General features: G+C 56.2%; 2 protein-coding genes across 3 annotated transcripts in view; one reads left to right on the forward strand and one right to left on the reverse strand.

Annotated features, from left to right (window-relative positions):
• Positions 1–9744, reverse strand: part of ESCO2 (establishment of sister chromatid cohesion N-acetyltransferase 2) — a 40125-nt gene extending 30381 nt beyond the window's left edge. For both annotated transcript variants that reach the window (XR_011150072.1, XM_069011891.1), the window contains exon 1: positions 8618–9744. Coding sequence is in view for 1 of the 2 variants with exons in the window: in XM_069011891.1 (XP_068867992.1) it covers positions 8618–8637 (20 nt within the window). In the remaining variant the exon portion in view is untranslated. The remainder of the gene's footprint in view (positions 1–8617) is intronic.
• A 663-nt stretch (positions 9745–10407) lies between these two features.
• The window catches only part of CCDC25 (coiled-coil domain containing 25), a 10403-nt gene continuing 154 nt past the window's right edge, over positions 10408–20656 (forward strand). Inside the window, exons 1-5 of the mRNA XM_069008410.1 lie at positions 10408–10551; positions 12436–12483; positions 14666–14705; positions 17734–17785; positions 19702–19777. Of these exons, the coding sequence (XP_068864511.1) occupies positions 10527–10551; positions 12436–12483; positions 14666–14705; positions 17734–17785; positions 19702–19777 (241 nt within the window). The 5' untranslated portion in view covers positions 10408–10526. The remainder of the gene's footprint in view (positions 10552–12435; positions 12484–14665; positions 14706–17733; positions 17786–19701; positions 19778–20656) is intronic.

Below are 20656 nucleotides of genomic sequence, written 5' to 3' on the forward strand. Positions count from 1 at the left end.
AATTCCCATCCCACCCCACAATTCCCATCGCAGAATTCCCATCCTATCCCCTCCTATCCCAGAATTCCCACCCCAGAATTCCCACCCCACAATTCCCATTCCATCCCCTCCCACCCCACAATTCCCAGGTTTTAACCTTTTCATTCCCCAAAAATCCCATTTTCCGGCCTTTTGAATCCCAGAAAATCCCCAGAATTCCCAGAAACCCCCAGAATTCCCAGAAACCCCATTCAATCCCATCCCGTCATCCCCACCCCAGAATTCCCATCCCACAATTCCCATCCCACCCCACAATTCCCATCCCACAATTCCCACCCCAGAATTCCCACCCCATCCCCTCCTATCCCAGAACTCCCATCCAATCCCAGAACTCCCATCCCACAATTCCCATCCCATCCCACCCCATCCCCTCCCATCCCATCCCATCTCACCCCACAATTCCCATTCCCATCCCATCCCACAATTCCCAGGTTTTAACCTTTTTCCGGCCTTTTGAATCCCAGAAACCCCCGGAATTCCCAGAAACCCCATTCAATCCCATCCCGTCATCCCCACCCCACAATTCCCATCCCATCCCACAATTCCCATCCCAGAACTCCCATCCCACCCCACAATTCCCATCCCACAATTCCCATCCCACAATTCCCACCCCATCCCCTCCTATCCCAGAACTCCCATCCAATCCCAGAACTCCCATCCCACAATTCCCATTCCCATCCCACCCCACAATTCCCAGGTTTTAACCTTTTCCTTCCCCAAAAATCCCATTTTCCGGCCTTTTGAATCCCAGAAACCCCCGGAATTCCCAGAAACCCCATTCAATCCCATCCCATCCCGTCATCCCCACCCCAGAATTCCCACCCCAGAATTCCCATCCCACCCCACAATTCCCATCCCACAATTCCCATTCCACCCCAGAACTCCCATCCCACAATTCCCATTCCACCCCAGAACTCCCATCCCAGAATTCCCATCCCATCCCAGAACTCCCATCCCATCCCATCCCATCCCATCCCATCCCATCCCTCCCATCCCATCCCATCCCAGAACTCCCATCCCATCCCATCCCACCCCACAATTCCCAGGTTTTAACCTTTTCATTCCCCCAAAATCCCATTTTCCGGCCTTTTGAATCCCAGAAAACCCCCGGAATTCCCAGGAACCCCCAGAATTCCCAGAAACCCCATTCAATCCCATCCCATCCCATTCCCATCCCACAATTCCCATCCCACAATTCCCAGGTTTTAACCTTTTCATTCCCCAAAAATCCCATTTTCCAGCCTTTTGAATCCCAGAAAACCCCCGGAATTCCCAGGAACCCCCGGAATTCCCAGGAACCCCCTTCAATCCCATTCAATCCCATCCCATCCCACAATTCCCATTGCAGAATTCTCATCCCACAATTCCCATTCCCATCCAATCCCAGAATTCCCATCCCATCCCATTCCCTCCTCCCATCCCAGAATTCCCATCCCACCCCACAATTCCCATCGCAGAATTCCCATCCTATCCCCTCCTATCCCAGAATTCCCACCCCAGAATTCCCACCCCACAATTCCCATTCCATCCCCTCCCACCCCACAATTCCCAGGTTTTAACCTTTTCATTCCCCAAAAATCCCATTTTCCGGCCTTTTGAATCCCAGAAAATCCCCAGAATTCCCAGAAACCCCCAGAATTCCCAGAAACCCCATTCAATCCCATCCCGTCATCCCCACCCCAGAATTCCCATCCCACAATTCCCATCCCACCCCACAATTCCCATCCCACAATTCCCACCCCAGAATTCCCACCCCATCCCCTCCTATCCCAGAACTCCCATCCAATCCCAGAACTCCCATCCCACAATTCCCATCCCATCCCACCCCATCCCCTCCCATCCCATCCCATCTCACCCCACAATTCCCATTCCCATCCCATCCCACAATTCCCAGGTTTTAACCTTTTTCCGGCCTTTTGAATCCCAGAAACCCCCGGAATTCCCAGAAACCCCATTCAATCCCATCCCGTCATCCCCACCCCACAATTCCCATCCCATCCCACAATTCCCATCCCAGAACTCCCATCCCACCCCACAATTCCCATCCCACAATTCCCATCCCACAATTCCCACCCCATCCCCTCCTATCCCAGAACTCCCATCCAATCCCAGAACTCCCATCCCACAATTCCCATTCCCATCCCACCCCACAATTCCCAGGTTTTAACCTTTTCCTTCCCCAAAAATCCCATTTTCCGGCCTTTTGAATCCCAGAAACCCCCGGAATTCCCAGAAACCCCATTCAATCCCATCCCATCCCGTCATCCCCACCCCAGAATTCCCACCCCAGAATTCCCATCCCACCCCACAATTCCCATCCCACAATTCCCATTCCACCCCAGAACTCCCATCCCACAATTCCCATTCCACCCCAGAACTCCCATCCCAGAATTCCCATCCCATCCCAGAACTCCCATCCCATCCCATCCCATCCCATCCCATCCCATCCCTCCCATCCCATCCCATCCCAGAACTCCCATCCCATCCCATCCCACCCCACAATTCCCAGGTTTTAACCTTTTCATTCCCCCAAAATCCCATTTTCCGGCCTTTTGAATCCCAGAAAACCCCCGGAATTCCCAGGAACCCCCAGAATTCCCAGAAACCCCATTCAATCCCATCCCATCCCATTCCCATCCCACAATTCCCATCCCACAATTCCCAGGTTTTAACCTTTTCATTCCCCAAAAATCCCATTTTCCAGCCTTTTGAATCCCAGAAAACCCCCGGAATTCCCAGGAACCCCCGGAATTCCCAGGAACCCCCTTCAATCCCATTCAATCCCATCCCATCCCACCCCACAATTCCCACCCCACAATTCCCACCCCACAATTCCCACGCAGCCGCACTTAACGTGATCAATTAATCAGGGATACTCCGCTAATTAGACTTAATCCAACCCCTTAATCAATCACCAATAGCTCGGATATTAAACTTATCATCACTAATCAACCGGAAGCAACTCGGTAATTAATTAAGCTTAATGCCATTAATTAATTAATTAATTAAGCACTGCCAGTTAATTAATTGGCAGCAGTTTGGGCCATTACATTCAGTGCTGGGAGTTCATTAATCAGCAACGCCCTTAATTAATCAGCAACGCCGTTAATTAATCAACAGCCGGGCTCATTAGATTCAGCAGGGCTCATTAACCAATCGGCCATTAATTAACCGGCAATTAAGCCCCGTGTGTTTAATTGTCAGGAATTAATTAACGGCGGTCGTTAACCCAGCCCCACCCCGGGCAGTTCCATTGGATGCACTCGGGGGGGGGGGGGGGGGGGGGGGGCCCGGGAGGCACCAAAGCCCTGGGGGGGGGGGGGGGGAGGGTCCTGGGGGTCCCCGAACTTTTGGGGTCTTTTTGGGGGGTCCCTAAAACCCTTTAGGGTCTTTTAGGGGGTCCCCAAAATTTTGGGGTGTTTTTGGGGGGGTCCCAAAACCATTTGGGGTCTTTTTGGGGGTTCCCCGAACCTTTGGGGTGTTTTTGGGGGGTGTCCCAAAACTCTTTGGGGTCTTTTTGGGGGGGTCCTAAAACCCTCTGGGGTCTTTTAGGGGGTCCCCAAAACCTTTGGGGTCTTTTTGGGGGGGTCCCAAAAAGTTGGGGTCTGTTTGAGGGGGTTTCGGGGGGTCCCTGAACCTTTGGGGTCTCTCTGGGGGGTCCCAAAAGCCTTTGGGGTCTTTTACAGGGGTCCCCAAAAAGTTGGGGTCTTTTTGGGGGGGGTCCCAGAACCCTTTGGGTTTGTTTTTGGGGAGTCCCAAAACCCTCTGGGGTCTTTTTGGGGTGGTCCCAAAACCATTTGGGGTCTTTTTGGGGGTCCCCAAAACTTTGGAGTCTTTTAGGGGGTCCCTGAACCCTTTGGGGTCTTTTTGGGGGGTCCCAAAACTCTTTGGGGTTTTTTTTAGGGGGTCCCTGAACTTTTGGGGTCTTTTTGAAGGGTCCCAAAACCCTTTGGGGTCTTTTTGGGGGTCCCCAAAATTTTGGGGTCTCTCTGGGGGTCCTCAAAACTTTGGGGTCTTTTTGGGGGGTCCCCAAACCTTTGGGGTCTTTTTGGGGGGGTCCCAAAACCCTTTGGGGTCTTTTTGGGGGTCCCAGAACCCTTTGGGGTCTCTCTGGGGGGGTCCCAGAACCCTTTGGGGTCTTTTAGGGGGTCCCCAAAATTTTGGGGTCTTTTTGGGGGGTCCCAACTCCCCTTGGGGTCTTTTTGGGGGTTCCCCGAACCTTTGGGGTGTTTTTGGGGGGTCCCAAAACCCTTTGGGGTCTTTTTGGGGGTCCCCAAAACTTTGGGGTCTCTCTGGGGGGTCCCAAAACCTTTGGGGTCTTCTAGGGGGTCCCCAAAACTTTGGAATGTTTTTGGGGGGGTCCCAAAACCCTTTGGGGTCTTTTTGGGGGGGTCCCAAAACCATTTGGGGTCTTTTTGGGGGTCCCAGAACCCTTTGGAGTCTTTTTGGGGGTCCCCAAAACTTTGGGGTCTTTCTGGGGGGTCCCCAAAACTTTGGGGTCTTTTTGGGGTGGTCCCAAAACCCCTTGGGGTCTTTTTGGGGGGTCCCAAAACCTTTGGGGTCTCTCTGGGGGTCCCCGAACCTTTTGGGGTCTTTTCGGGGGGTCCCTGAACCCTTTGGGGTCTTTTTGGGGTCCCCAAAACTTTGGGGTCTTTTTGGGGGGTCCCAAAACCCCTTGGGGTATTCTGGGGGGTGTCCCAAAACTCTTTGGGGTCTTTTTGGAGGTCCCCAAAACTTTGGGGTGTTTTTGGGGGGTCCCCAAAACTTTGGGGTCTCTTTTGGGGGTCCCCGAACCTTTGGAGTCTTTCTGGGGGGTCCCCAAAACCCTTTGGGGTCTTTTTGGGGTGGTCCCCAAAACTTTGGGGTCTCTCTGGGGGTCCCCGAACCTTTTGGGGTCTTTTTGGGGGGGTCCCCAAAACTTTGGGGTCTTTTTGGGGTCGTCCCAAAACCCTTTGAGGTGTTTTTGGGGGGGTCCCCGAGCCTTTTGGGGTCTTTTAGGGGGTCCCCAAAATTTTGGGGTCTTTTTGGGGGGTTCCAAAACCCTTTGGGGTCTTTTAGGGGGTCCCTGAACCCTTTGGGGTCTTTTAGGGGGTCCTCAAAATTTTGGGGTCTTTTTGAGGGGGTCCCCAAAATTTTGGGGTCTTTTCAGGGGGTCCCAAAACCCCTTGGGGTCTTTTTGGGGGTTCCCCGAACCTTTGGGGTCTTTTTGGGGGGGTCCTAAACCCTTTGGGGTCTTTTGGGGGGTCCCCAAAACTTTGGGGTCTCTCTGGGGGTCCCAAAACCCCTTGGGGTCTTTTTGGGGTGTCCCCGAACCTTTGGGGTCTTTTTGGGGAGGTCCTAAAACCCTTTGGGGTCTCTCTGGGGGGTCCCAAAACCCTTTGGGGTCTTTTTTGGGGGGTCCGTGAACCCTTTGGGGTCTTTTTGGGGTCCTAAAACCCTTTGGGGTCTCTCTGGGGGGTCCCCGAACCTTTGGGGTCTTTTTGGGGGGTCCCAAAACCTTTGGGGTCTTTTTGGGGGGGTCCCAAAACCCTTTGGGGTCTTTTTGGGGGTCCCAAAACCCTTTGGTGTCTCTCTGGGGGGTCCCCAAATCTTTGGGGTATTTTGGGGGGTGTCCCAAAACCTTTGGGGTCTTTTTGGGGGGGTCCCCGAATTTTTGGGGTCTCTCTGGGGGGGTCCCCGAACCTTTGGGGTCTTTTTGGAGGGGGTCCCAAAACCCTTTGGGGTCTTCTAGGGGGTCCCCAAAACTTTGGGATGTTTTTGGGGGGGTCCCAAAACCCTTTGGGGTCTCTTTGGGGGGTCCCCGAACCCTTTGGGGTCTTTTTGGGGGTCCCCGAACCCTTTGGGGTCTTTTTGGGGGGGGGTCCCAAAACCCTCTGGGGTCGTTTTGGGGATCCCAAACCCTTTGGGGTTTTTTTTGGGGGGGTCCCAAACCGTTTGGGGTCTTTTTGGGGGGGTCCCAAAACTTTTGGGGTTTTTTTTTAGGGGGTCCCCGAACCTTTGGGGTCTCTCTGGGGGTCCCCAAACCCTTTGGGGTCTTTTGGGGGGGATCCCCGAACCTTTGGGGTCTTTTTTGGGGGGGTCCCAAAACCCTTTGGGGTCTTTTTGGGGGTCCCCAAAACTTTGGGGTCTTTTTGGGGGGTCCCAAAACCCCTTGGGGCATTCTGGGGGGTGTCCCAAACCCTTTGGGGTCTTTTGGGGGGGATCCCCGAACCTTTGGGGTCTTTTTGGGGGGTCCCCAAAACTTTGGGGTCTCTCTGGGGGGTCCCAGAACCCTTTGGGGTCTTTTTGGAGGGGCCACAAACCTTTGGGGTCTTTTTGGAGGGGGTCCCTGAACCTTTTGGGGTCTTCTAGGGGGTCCCCAAAACTTTGGCGTGTTTTTGGAGGGGTCCCAAAACCCCTTGGGGTCTTTTTGGGGGTTCCCCGAACCTTTGGGGTCTTTTTGGGGGGTCCCAAAACCCTTTGGGATCTTTTGGGGGAGGGTCCTCAAAACTTTGGGGTCTTTTTGGGGGGTCCCCGAACCTTTTGGGGTCTCTCTGGGGGGTCCCAAAACTCTTTGGGGTCTTTTTGGGGGGTCCCTGAACCCTTTGGGGTCTTTTGGGGGGGCCCCAAAACCCTTTGGGGTCTTTTTGGGGGGTCCCCGAACCTTTGGGGTCTTTTTGGGGGGTCCCAAAACCCTTTGGGGTCTTTTTGGGGGGTCCCCAAACCTTTGGGGTCTTTTTGGGGGGTCCCCGAACCTTTGGGGTCTTTTCGGGGGTCCCCAAAATTTTGGGGTCTTTTTGAGGGGGTCCCCAAAATTTTGGGGTCTTTTTGGGGTGGTCCTAAAACCCTTTGGGGTCTCTCTGGGGGGTCCCAAAACCTTTTGGGGTCTTTTAGGGGTGGTCCCAAAACCCTTTGGGGTCTTTTTTGGGGGTCCCAAAACCCTTTGGGGTCTTTTTGGGGGGGGTCCCCGAACCTTTGGGGTGTTTTTGGGGGGTTCTCTGTGGGGTCCTCGAGCCCTTGGAGATGTTTTTGGGGGGATCCCCGTGTCCTCAGGAGGGAATTCTGTGGGGTTCCCAAATCCCTTTGGGGGATCTCTGTGTCCCAAAGCCCTCAGGAGGGAATTCTGTGGGGTTCCCAAATCCCTTTGGGGGATCTCTGTGTCCCAAAGCCCTCAGGGAATTCTGTGGGGTTCCCAAATCCCTTTGGGGGATCTCTGTGTCCCAAAGCCCTCAGGAGGGAATTCTGTGGGGTTCCCAAATCCCTTTGGGGGATCTCTGTGTCCCAAAGCCCTCAGGAGGGAATTCTGTGGGGTTCCCAAATCCCTTTGGGGGATCTCTGTGCCCCAAAGCCCTCAGGGAATTCTGTGGGGTTCCCAAATCCCTTTGGGGGATCTCTGTGTCCCAAAGCCCTCGGAGAGGGAATTCTGTGGGGTTCCCAAATCCCTTTAGGGGATCTCTGTGTCCCAAAGCCCTCAGGAGGGAATTCTGTGGGGTTCCCAAATCCCTTTGGGGGATCTCTGTGCCCCAAAGCCCTCAGGGAATTCTGTGGGGTTCCCAAATCCCTTTGGGGGATCTCTGTGTCCCAAAGCCCTCAGGGAATTCTGTGGGGTTCCCAAATCCCTTTGGGGGATCTCTGTGTCCCAAAGCCCTCAGGAGGGAATTCTGTGGGGTTCCCAAATCCCTTTGGGGGATCTCTGTGTCCCAAAGCCCTCAGGAGGGAATTCTGTGGGGTTCCCAAATCCCTTTAGGGGATCTCTGTGTCCCAAAGCCCTCAGGAGGGAATTCTGTGGGGTTCCCAAATCCCTTTGGGGGATCTCTGTGTCCCAAAGCCCTCAGGAGGGAATTCTGTGGGGTTCCCAAATCCCTTTGGGGGATCTCTGTGTCCCAAAGCCCTCAGGAGGGAATTCTGTGGGGTTCCCAAATCCCTTTGGGGGATCTCTGTGTCCCAAAGCTTTCAGGGAATTCTGTGGGGTTCCCAAATCCCTTTGGGGGATCTCTGTGTCTCAAATCCCTCGGGAGGGAATTCTGTGGGGTTCCCAAATCCCTTTAGGGGATCTCTGTGTCCCAAAGCCCTCAGGGAGGGAATTCTGTGGGGTTCCCAAATCCCTTTGGGGATCTCTGTGTCCCAAAGCCCTCAGGAGGGAATTCTGTGGGGTTCCCAAATCCCTTTGGGGGATCTCTGTGTCCCAAAGCCCTCAGGAGGGAATTCTGTGGGGTTCCCAAATCCCTTTAGGGCATCTCTGTGTCCCAAAGCCCTCAGGAGGGAATTCTGTGGGGTTCCCAAATCCCTTTGGGGGATCTCTGTGTCCCAAAGCCCTCAGGAGGGAATTCTGTGGGGTTCCCAAATCCCTTTAGGGCATCTCTGTGTCCCAAAGCCCTCAGGTCGGACTCTCTGTGGGGTTCCCAAACCTTCGGGGGGAGTCTCCCCCTCACAGCCCCCTCAGGGCCTCACCGAACCGACCCCCAAACCCCGTCCCCGCCCCACTGCGCGGCCCCCACCCCCCCTACACCTTCCGGGGGTCTCGTTCCCCCTCTCCCCGCCCCAAATCCCCGCCCGGAGCCCCCCGAGCCCCCTCAGAGCCGCGGCGCCGCTCCCTCACCTCAGCGCCGCCTCCGCCATGGCCGCTTCCCGCCTTCCCGCCGCGCGCCTTCGAACCGCCCGCGCTCCGCTCCCATTGGCCGGGCGCCGCGTCAATCAACGGCGCTGGACGGCCATTGGTCGAGCAGCGCGCGGCGCCGCGTCGGACCCGCCCCCTCCGCCTCTGCAGCCAATCAGAGAACGCGGCTCCCAGAGAACGCGGTGAGACTACGACTCCCAGTGTGCTTTGCGAGAAGGGCGCGGGGAGGTTTCCGCGCTTCGCGGCGCGCGGGGGGTGATGGGAGTTGTAGTCCGAGCGCGGGGCGAGCCCGGCGCGGGAGATTGTGAGGGGGGGGAAAGGGGGAGTTAAGGGGACGGGGGGAACGGGGAGGTTAATGAGGCGCTAATTAAGGATCTGGGGGTTAATTAGGGCATCAGGGAGCTGCCGTGGGCAGGGATTCCTTCCGCTGTCCCAGGGTGCTCCAAGCCCCGGTGTCCAACCCGGCCTTGGGCACTTCCAGGGATCCGGGGGCAGCCAAGGAAAGGGAGAAAAAAGGAGGAGAAAGAAAGAAAACTGGGAAAGGGGAGGGAAAGGGACAAAAAGGGGGAGAGGGAAGGGAAAAGAGGAAAGGGAAGGGAGAAAGAAGGGGAAGGAAAGGGGAAAGAAGACGGGAAATAAAGGGGAGAGCGGCGGGTCTTGTCTAATTGTCGCTAATTGTCGCTAATTATCGCTAATTGTCGCTAATTGTCGCTTCTGTGCCAAGCCGGGGATGTTCAGCTCGGAGTGTTTGGAGAAGAAATCCCAACTCCCTTCCCCGCCTTGGGAAAGGCGGGCAAAGGCCAGGGCGGAGGGAAGGAAAAGGTTTGGAAGTTTTGCGGTTCCCGACGCCTCAATTCCCTGACGCCCCGAATCCGTGCCCAGGTTCTGCTTTTCCCGGAGTTTTGGGATAAAAACAGGGAAAAGTGGGGAAGGAGAAGGGGGAAAGGGAAAAGGAAATGAGTGGAGGGAAAGAGGAGGAAAGGGAAGGGGGAAAGAGGAGAGAGGAATAAAGGGGAAAGGGGAGAAAGAGAGAAAAGAGGAGAAGGATACGGGAGAGAAAAGGGAGGAAAGGGCGGGGAAAAGGGGAGAAAGAAAGGGGGAGACGGAAGGGAAAATGAAAGGGGAAAAGGGGAGGCGCTACAGGCAGAAGGGGAGGAGAAAAAAGGAAAAAAAAGAAAAAAAAGGGAAAAAAAGGAAAAAAAAAGGAAAGGGAAAGACCAGGAGGAATCGCCAGCGCGCTGCGCATGCGCAGCTCCCTTTGCCGTACGCCATCGTGGCCGAACGCGCATGCGCAGCTCCCTCTGCCGTACGCCATGATGGCCAAGTGCTCATGCGCAGCTCTCTTTGCCGTACACCATCATGGCCGAACGCGCATGCGCAGCTCCCTTTGCCGTACACTATCATGGCCGCTTCGCGCATGCGCAGCTCACTTTGCCGTACACCATCATGGCCGCCCGGCGCATGCGCAGCTCCCTTTGCCGTACGCAATCATGGCCGAACGCGCATGCGCAGCTACCTTTGCCGTACACCATCATGGCCGCTCTGCGCATGCGCATCTCCTTTTGCCGTACACCATCATGGCCGAATGCACAATTCCAATTACCGTACGCCATCATGGCCGCCCACGCCCATGCAGTTCCATTTCCGTACGCCATCATGGCCGCCCGGCGCATGCGCAGCTCCCTCCGCCCGCAGCCGCCGTGCAGTTCTGCGCATGCCCAGCTCCGCGCGCGGGCCGTGACGTCATGAGGCACCTCCCTCCGCGCGTGCGCAGTGCCCGCTCCGGCCGGGCCTTCCCTGAGGAGGAGGCGGAGGAGCCCCGGGACGGGCCCGGAGCGGGATCGGGATTCCCGGGATTGGGATTGGGATCGCGCCGACCCCCAGCAACACCATGGTGTTTTACTTCACCTCCAACGGTGAGGGCGGCGCGGGAACAGCGACGGGAAGAATTTGTGGATGTGGGAATGGCTCCTGTGGGAAGGGACTTGGAATTCCGGCAGCTGCAGCAGCCCGGGAGCGCTTCCCGGTGTCCAACCTTTCCCTGGACGCTGCCGGGGGTTCTCTGGGAATTCCAGCCCAGCCGGGAATCCCTTCCCAAGATCCCAGCCCGAGCTCCCCTTTCCCAGGGAAATCCCTCCATTCCCGCCTCTCCCAGCCTGGCATTGGATCCAGCCCCATCCCGACTCCTCTGCGGGAAGGAATTCCGGCCTCCAGGCCCTTCCCTGGCAATCTCGGCACTCCAGGAAGGGTCTCCCTTCCCTTTCCCATCCCCGACTCCCAGAAAAACCCCTGGGCATGGATTCGCAGCCTCCTGGATCCCAGAATCCCGGGATGCTTTGCCTGGGATCCACGCAGCTTCAATCCCATCCCATTCCCAGCCCGGCCCCTCCCCCGATGATCCCAGGCTGCTCCAGCCTTTCCTTGGGCACTGCCAGGGATCCGGGCATTCCCTGGGAATTCCAGCCCAGCCGGGAATTCCTTCCCAAGATCCCAGCCCAAGCTCCCCTTTCCCACTGAAGCCATTCCCTGTTTCCCATCCCTTTATCCCAAATCCCGGATCCCCTCCAGCCTCGGGAAGCGGCTCCGAGGGGAGAATTCCCGGGATAATTCCATCCCTGAGCTGCTGCAGGAAAGGCCCCTCCTTTTCCCAACCCTTGGGATTCCCAAAGCACTTCCAAGCCCCAAAACTCCGGGATTTGCCCGACAACAATCAGCGGGAAAAGGGAAATCCGGAGGCTCCTGAATTCCAGGGAATCCCCAAAATCCACCCAAACCTCGACCCTGCTCCGATCCAGGGATCCCATCCCAGGCCGGCCCCAAATCCCTGGATTCAGGAGAGCCCTGGGATTGCCGGGAACGCCGGCCGGAGATGTCTCAGCGAGGATCGGGATTGAGGATTTTGGGATGGAGCCGGGAATTGCGGTGGGATTTGGGATGGAGCGGGGAGAGGAGAAGCTGCACAGCAGGAGAGCGCTGGGATCCCGGGATCCCGGAATTCCAGCCGGGATTGGGTGGGACGGGACCTTCAATCCCATCCCATCCCGACCCCACGGCGATCCCAGGTGGATCCAACCTTTCCCTGGATGATCCCAGGGATTCCCTGGGAATTCCAGCCCAGCCGGGAATCCCTTCCCAAATCCCAGCCCGAGCTCCCCTTTCCCACTGGAATCCATTCCCTGTTTCCCATCCCTTTATCCCGAATTCCCGCTCTCCCGGAGCCCCCCCAGCCTCGGGAAGCGGCTCCGAGGATTCCCTGGATCCTCTGGAATGTCCCGAATTCCCGGGATTTGCGCAGCGCTGGGAGCATTCCCAGTTTCCTGCCGGGAACCTTTCCCAAGGAGCTTTTCCATAGGGGACGAGCTCAGGGATTTCCCGGGATTTCGGGAGCAGAAAAACCCGGGAATGGCTCCCCAAAAACCTGGGAATTCCCTCCTTTCCTTGCGTTTTCCAAGGGAATCCCGGGGCGGGGATTTCTCCCGGGTTTTCCCTCCAAGCCCGGAATGTTTGGAATTCCCGCTGGCAACATTCCAAGGAAAAGCCGGAGCGGGATTCGGGATCGGGATTCGGGATCCCCTCGCAGCGCTGGAATTCCGAACCCCGGCGGAATCCCGGGAATGCCGGGGGGGGTTTTCCTTGGAAAAGCCGCTTCCCAAACTCCCCTGTGGGGGGAGGGGGAGGGAATTCCCGAATTCCCTGCGGGGGGAGGGGTTTTTCCATGGATTCCGTGCGGGGCTCGGGGCTCTGGGGGGCTCTTCCCGGTTTTTTTTTTTGGGATTCCGCTGATCCCGCTTTTCCCGCAGCCGTGGCCGCCGTTTACACCATCTACATGGGCAAGGACAAGTACGAGAGTGAGTGCTGGGAATTCGGGAATTCCCGGGATTCCCTGGGGTTCCCTGGGGTTTGGGGATTCCCTGGGGTTTGGGAATTCTGGGGTTTGGGAATTCCCTGGGGTTTGGGAATTCTCTGGGGTTCGGGAATTCCCTGGGGTGCGGGAATTCCGGGGTTTGGGAATTCCGGGGTTCGGGGATTCCAGGGTTTGGGAATTCCCTGGGGTTCGGGAATTCCGGGGCTTGGGAATTCTCTGGAGTTTGGGGCTTCTGGGGTTTGGGAATTTTCTGGGGTTTGGGAATTCCGGGGTTTGGGAATTCCTTGGGGTTTGGGAATTCCGGGGTTCGGGGATTCCCTGGGGGGTTTGGGAATTCTCTGGGGTGCGGGAATTCTCTGGGGTTTGGGAATTTTCTGGGGTGTGGGAATTCCGGGGTTTGGGAATTCCCTGGGGTTTGGGGATTCCGGGGTTCGGGGATTCCCTGGGGTTTAGGAATTTTCTGGAGTTTGGGGCTTCTGGGGTTTGGGAATTCCTTGGGGTTTGGGAATTCCGGGGTTCGGGGATTCCCTAGGGGGTTTGGGAATTCCCTGGGGTTTGGGAATTCTCTGGGGTTCGGGAATTCCGGGGTTTGGGAATTCTCTGGAGTTTGGGGCTTCTGGGGTTTGGGAATTTTCTGGGGTTTGGGAATTCTCTGGGGTGTGGGGATTCCCTGGGGTTTGGGGATTCCGGGGTTCGGGGATTCCCTGGGGTTTGGGAATTTTCTGGAGTTTGGGGCTTCTGGGGTTTGGGAATTTTCTGGGGTTTGGGAATTCCGGGGTTTGGGAATTCCTTGGGGTTTGGGAATTCCGGGGTTCGGGGATTCCAGGGTTTGGGAATTCTCTGGGGTTTGGGGATTCCAGGGTTTGGGAATTCTCTGGGGTTTGGGAATTCCGGGGTTCGGGAATTCCCTGGGGTGCGGGAATTCTGGGGTTTGGGAATTCCTTGGGGTTTGGGGATTCCGGGGTTTGGGGATTCCCTGGGGTTCGGGGATTCCCTGGGGTTTGGGAATTCTCTGGGGTTTGGGAATTCCGGGGTTTGGGAATTCCGGGGTTTGGGAATTCCGGGGTTTGGGGATTCCCTGGGGGGTTTGGGAATTCTCTGGGGTTCGGGAATTCCCTGGGGTGCGAGAATTCCGGGGTTTGGGAATTCCAGGGTTTGGGAATTCTCTGGGGTTCGGGGATTCCCTGGGGTGTGGGAATTCTCTGGGGTTTAGGAATTTTCTGGAGTTTGGGGCTTCTGGGGTTTGGGAATTCCTTGGGGTTTGGGAATTCCGGGGTTCGGGGATTCCCTGGGGGGTTTGGGAATTCTCTGGGGTTTGGGAATTCTCTGGGGTGTGGGGATTCCCTGGGGTTTGGGAATTTTCTGGGGTTCGGGGATTCCGGGGTTTGGGAATTCCAGGGTTTGGGAATTCTCTGGGGTTTGGGAATTCCGGGGTTCGGGAATTCCCTGGGGTTTGGGAATTCTCTGGGGTTTGGGGATTCCAAGGTTTGGGAATTCTCTGGGGTTCGGGAATTCCAGCGTTTGGGAATTCCAGGGTTCGGGAATTTCTGGGATTCGGGGATCCCCCGGGGGTGGATTTGGGGTCGACTCGGGGCCAGGAACCTTCCAGGGGTTTTCCATGGATTTTCCCTGGATTTTCCGTGGGATTTTCCGTAGATTTTCTGTGGGTTTTTCATGGATTTTCCATGAGTTTTCCATGGGGTTTTCCCATGGATTTTCCAGGGGTTTTCTGTGGGATTTTCCATGAATTTTCTGTGGGTTTTCTATGAATTTTTCCATGGATTTTCCCAGGGTTTTCTGTGGGGTTTTCCGTAGGTTTTCCATGGGGTTTTCCAGGGCTTTTCCGTGGGCTTTCCATGGGATTTTCTGTGAGATTTTCCATGAGTTTTCCATGGATTTTCCATGGGATTTTTCCAGATTTTTCCATGAGTTTTCCATAGATTTTCCATGGGGTTTTCCATGATTTTTCCATGGCTTTTCCATGGATTTTCTCCCTCTCCATGCAGGAGTCGATTCCTGCTGGGAACAGGGCTGGGAATTCCGGGATTCCTTTGGGGGCTGGGAATTCCGGGATGGGTTTGGGGGGGGTTGGGAATGCCGGGATTTCCCGGGGCTGCGCTGGGGTGGGAATTCCGGGATTTGCTGACTCCCGCTGCCGTTCCCAGACGAGGACCTGATCAAGTACGGCTGGCCCGAGGACGTCTGGTGGGTGCTGGGAATTCCCGGGAATGATGGGATCCCCTCGGGATCGGGAACCCCTCGGAATCGGGAACCCCTCGGGATCGGGAACCCCTTGGGATCGGGATCCCCTCGGAATCAGGATCCCCTCGGGATCGGGAACCCCTCGGGATCGGGAACCCCTCGGGATCAGGATTCCCTCGGGATGGGGATCCCCTCGGGATGGGGATCCCCTCGGGATCGGGAACCCCTCGGGATCGGGATCCCGGCTCTCCCTGGGAATTCCTTGGAAGCTTTTCCCGATCCTGGCAGCGCGGCAACGCCGGATCCCTTTCCCAGATCCCCTTTCCCAGATCCCCTTTCCCAGATCCCCTTTCCCAGATCCCTTTCCCGGATCCCTTTCCCGGATCCCCTTTCCCAGATCCCTTTCCCGGATCCCTTTCCCATATCCCTTTCCCGGATCCCTTTCCCGGATCCCTTTCCCAGATCCCCTTTCCCAGATCCCCTTTCCCAGATCCCTTTCCCAGATCCCTTTCTCAGATCCCCTTTCCCAGATCCCTTTCCCAGATCCCTTTCCCAGATCCCCTTTCCCGGATCCCCTTTCCCGGATCCCTTTCCCGGATCCCTTGCCCAGATCCCCTTTCCCGGATCCCCTTTCCCAGATCCCTTTCCCAGATCCCCTTTCCCGGATCCCCTTTCCCGGATCCCTTTCCCAGATCCCCTTTCCCGGATCCCCTTTCCCGGCTCCCTTTCCCAGATCCCCTTTCCCAGATCCCTTTCCCAGATCCCTTTCCCAGATCCCTTTCTCAGATCCCCTTTCCCGGCTCCCTTTCCCAGATCCCCTTTCCCAGATCCCTTTCCCGGATCCCTTTCCCAGATCCCTTTCCCAGATCCCTTTCCCGGATCCCCTTTCCCGGATCCCCTTTCCCGGATCCCCTTTCCCGGATCCCTTTCCCAGATCCCTTTCCCAGATCCCTTTCCCAGATCCCTTTCCCATTTCCCCCTTCCCTCTTCCTTCCCTTTTCCCTCTCTCCCACTTTTTTCCCGCTTTTCCCCATTCCCGTCCCTTTTCCCTCCCCTTTTCCCTTTTTCCTCCCATTCCCTTTCCCTCCTTTTTTCCCTTTTCCTTCCTTTTCCCTCCATTTCCATTCCCTTTCCCCCCATTTCCACACTTTTCCCCCCTTTTTCCCTATTCCCCCTTTTCCCCCCTTCCCATCCCATTTTCCCATCCCGTTCCCGCTCTCTTTTCCCCCATTTTTCCCCATTTTCCCCCATTCCCGTCCCTTTTCCATCCCTTTTCCATCCCTTTTCCATCCCTTTTCCATCCCTTTTCCATCCCCTTTTTCCCCCTTTTTCCCCCTTTTTCCCCCTTTTTCCCCCTTTTTCCCCCTTTTTCCCCCTTTTTCCCCCTTTTTCCCCCTTTTTCCCCCTTTCCCCTCCCTTTCCCCTCCCTTTTCCCCCCCTTTTCCCCCATTCCCATCCCATTCCCATCCCCTTTTCCCCCATTTTCCCATTTTCCATCCCCATTTTCCCCCTTTTCCATCCCATTCCCATCCCCTTTCCCCCTTTTTTCCCCCTTTTTTCCCCCTTTTTTCCCCCTTTTTCCCCCCCCTTCCCCCCCTTTTCCCCCTTTCCCCCTTTTTTATCCCCCCTTTTTTTCCCCCCCTTTTCCCCCATTTTTTTCCCATTTTCCCCCATTCCCGTCCCTTTTCCATCCCATTTTCCTTTTTCCACCCCTTTTCCACCCCTTTTCCACCCCTTTTCCACCCCCTTTTCCACCCCTTTTCCACCCCTTTTCCACCCCTTTTCCACCCCTTTCCCATCCCATTTTCCCCCCTTTCCCCCTTTTTCCTCCCTTTCCCCTCCCTTTTCCCTCCCTTTTCCCCCATTCCCATCCCATTTTCCCCCTTTTCCCCCCATTCCCATCCCTTCTCCATCCCCTTTTCCCTCCTTCCCTCCTCTTTTTCCTCTTCCCTTTCCCCCTTTCCCATCCCTTTCCCCCCTTCTCTTTCCCTCCCTTTTCCCCATTCCCAGTCCCTTTTCCCATCCCTTTTCCTTCCCTTTTCCCAATCCCTTTTCCCCTCTCTTTCCCCATTTCCACCCCCTTTCCCCTCCCATTGCCATCCCCTTTCCCCCCTTTTTTCCCCCTTTTTTCCCCCTTTTTTCCCCCCTTTCCCCCCTTTTTCCCCCTTTTCCCCCCTTTTCCCCCTTTCCCCCTTTTTTATCCCCCTTTTTTATCCCCCTTTTTTATCCCCCATTTTCCCCCTTTTCCCATCCCATTCCCACCCCTTTTCCACCCCTTTTCCATCCCATTTCCCCCTTTCCCCCCTTTCCCCCCTTTCCCCCCTTTCCCCCCTTTCCCCCCTTTCCCCCCTTTTCCCCTTTTCCCCTTTTCCCCTTTCCCCCCCCTTTTCCCCCCCTTTTCCCCCTTTTCCATCCCATTCCCATCCCATTCCCATCCCCTTTTCCATCCCCTTTTTCCCCCCTTTCCTCCTTTTTCCCCCTTCCCCCCCCTTTTCATCCCCCATTTTTCCCCATTTTCCCCCATTCCCGTCCCTTTTCCATCCCATTTTCCCATCCCATTTCCCCCTTTTCCCCCTTTTTCCCTTTTCTCCCCCTTTTTTCCCCCTTTTCCCCCCCCTTTTCTCCCTTTTCCATCCCATTCTCCTCCCCATTCCCATCCCCTTTTCCATCCCCTTTTCCCTCCCCTTTTCCCTCCTTTTCCCTCCTTTTCCCTTTTCTCCCCTTTTCCCCCATTTTCCCCCATTTTCCCCATTCCCATCCCCTTTCCCCCCTTTTCCCATCCCATTCCCATCCCATTCCCATCCCTTTTTCCCTTTCCCTGTTTATCCCAATCCCAATCCCAGCCCCTCCCTCGCCATTCCCGGGAATTCCCCTGCCCGGCCCTTCCCGGCCTCGTTCCCAGCGGGGTGGGGGGGATCCCTCGGGGTCGGGATCGGAGCCTCTGGAATTCCGGGGCAGGGAAGGGCTCGGGATGGGCTCCGGGGCCGGGGTTCCCTGGAATTCCCCACGGAGCGCTCCCGGAATTCCGCAGGTTCCACGTGGATAAACTCTCGTCCGCCCACGTCTACCTGCGGCTGCACAAGGTGATCCCGGGAAACGGCGGGAAAACGGCGGGAAAACAGCGGGAAAACAGGGATAACGCACAGGAAAACAGGGATAACACCTGGGAAAACAGGGATAGCACACGGGAAAACAGGGATAACACCCGGGAAAACAGGGATAACGCACGGGAAAACAGGGATAACACCTGGGAAAACAGGGATAGCACACGGGAAAACAGGGATAACACTTGGGAAACAGCGGGAAAACAGCCGGGAAAACAGTGGAAAACAGGGATAACACCTGGGAAAAGAGGGATAACACTCGGGAAACGGCGGGAAAACAGCGGGAAAACAGGGATAACACCCGGGAAAACAGGGATAGCACCTGGGAAAACAGGGGTAACGCATGGGAAAACAGGGATAACGCACGGGAAATGGCGGGAAAACAGGGATAACACCTGGGAAAAGAGGGATAACACCCGGGAAACAGTGGGATAACACCTGGGAAAAGAGGGATAACACACGGGAAACGGCGGGAAATGGCGGGAAAACAGCCGGGAAAACAGGGATAGCACCTGGGAAAACAGGGATAACGCACGGGAAATGGCGGGAAAACAGGGATAACACCTGGGAAAACAGGGATAACGCACGGGAAAACAGGAATAACACTCGGGAAACGGTGGGAAAACAGTGGGAAAACAGCCGGGAAAACAGGGATAACACTCGGGAAAACAGGGATAGCACACGGGAAAACAGGGATAACACCTGGGAAAACAGGGATAGCACCTGGGAAAACAGGGATAACACTTGGGCAACGGCGGGAAAACAGCGGGAAACGGCGGGAAAACAGGGATAACACCCGGGAAAACAGGGATAACGCACGGGAAACGGTGGGAAAACAGCGGGAAACGGCGGGAAAACAGCGGGAAAACAGCCGGGAAAACAGGGATAACACCTGGGAAAACAGGGATAACACCCGGGAAAACAGGGATAACACCTGGGAAAAGAGGGATAACACCTGGGAAAAGAGGGATAACACTCGGGAAACAGCAGGAAAACAGCTGGGAAACGGCGGGAAAACAGCTGGGAAAGCAGGGATAGCACCCGGGAAAACAGGGATAACACCCGGGAAAAGAGGGATAGCACCTGGGAAAAGAGGGATAACACTCGGGAAACGGCGGGAAAACAGGGATAACACCTGGGAAATGGTGGGAAAACAGTGGGATAACAGCTGGGAAAACAGGGATGGGCCACGGGAAACAGCGGAAAACAGGGATAGCACCTGGGAAAAGAGGGATAACACCTGGGAAACGGCGGGAAAACAGCCGGGAAAACAGGGATAACACCCGGGAAAACAGGGATAACACCTGGGAAAACAGGGATAGCACCTGGGAAAACAGGGATAACACCTGGGAAAAGAGGGATAACACTCGGGAAACGGTGGGAAAACAGCGGGAAAACAGGGATAACACCTGGGAAAACAGGGATAGCACCTGGGAAAACAGGGATAACGCACGGGAAAACAGGGATAGCACCTGGGAAAACAGGGATAGCACCCGGGAAATGGCGGGAAAACAGTAGGATAACACCTGGGAAAACAGGGATAATGCCTGGGAAACAACGGGAAAAGTGGGGATAGCACCAGGGAAAGAGAGGGAAAAGAGGAATAATTCCAGGAAAAGCAGGAGAGGCCCCGGGAAACGGCGGGAAAAGCGAGCTAAGCTCTGGGAAATGGTGGGAAAAGCGGGATAGGGCCTGGAAAAGCGGGATAGGGCCTGGAAAAGCGGGATAACCCTTGGGCAACAGTGGGAAAAGAGGGATAGCAGCCGGGAAAAGCGGGAGAAGCTGGGATTTCCCCCAGGAAACCTCAGGAAAATTGGGATGGTCCCTGGGAAAAGGCGGGAAATCCGCTGGGAATTCCAGAGCGATCCCGGAGCCGCCGGGAATTCCGCCCGCAGGGCCAGACCATGGACGACATTCCCAAGGAAGTGCTGAGCGACTGCGCCCACCTGGTGAAGGCCAACAGCATCCAAGGTAGCGGGAATGGCCGGAAAGGGCGGGAAAAGCCCGGGAAAAGGGCGGGAAAAGGGCGGGAATGGCCTGGGAATGGCCTGGGAATGGCCTGGGAATGGCCTGGGAATGCCGGGAAAAGCTGGGAAAAGCCCAGGAAAAGCTGGGAAAAGGGTGGGAAAAGGGCGGGAAAAGCTGGGGATGCCGTGGGAATGCTGGGAAAAGCCCGGGAATGCCGGGAAAACGGTGGGAAAAGGGTGGGGAAAGGATGGGAATGGCCCTGGGAATGCCGGGAAAAGGGTGGGAAAAGCTGGGAATGGCCCGGGAATGCTTGGAAAAGCCCGGGAAATGGGCGGAAAAGCTGGGGATGGCCTGGGAATGCCGGGAACAGGGCGGGAAAAGGGTGGGAAATGGGCAGGAAAAGCTGGGGATGGCCTGGGAATGCCGGGAAAAGCTGGGAAAACTGAGGGAAAAGGGCAGGAAAAGCTGGGGATGGCCCAGGAATGCTCGGAAAAGCCCGGGAAAAGCTGGGAATGCCGGGAAAAGGGTGGGAAAAGGGTGGGAAAAGGATGGGAATGGCCCTGGGAATGCTGGGAAAAGCCGGGAATGCCGGGAAAACGGTGGGAAAAGGGCGGGGAAAACTGGGAATGGCCCTGGGAATGCCGGGAAAAGCCCGGGAAAAGGGTGGGGAAAGCCGGGAAAAGCCGGGAATGGCCCGGGAATGCTGGGAAAAGCCCGGGAAAAGCCAGGAATGCCGGGAAAAGGGTGGGGAAAGGGTGGGAAATGGGCGGGAAAAGCTGGGAATGGCCCGGGAATGCCGGGAAAAGCCGGGAAAAAGGGCGGGAAAAGCTGGGAATGGCCCGGGAATGCCGGGAGAAGCCCAGAAAAAGGGTGGGAAAAGCT

This window comes from Aphelocoma coerulescens, chromosome 3 (genome assembly GCF_041296385.1).
Source record: "Aphelocoma coerulescens isolate FSJ_1873_10779 chromosome 3, UR_Acoe_1.0, whole genome shotgun sequence".
NCBI classification, from domain to species: Eukaryota; Metazoa; Chordata; class Aves; order Passeriformes; family Corvidae; genus Aphelocoma; species Aphelocoma coerulescens.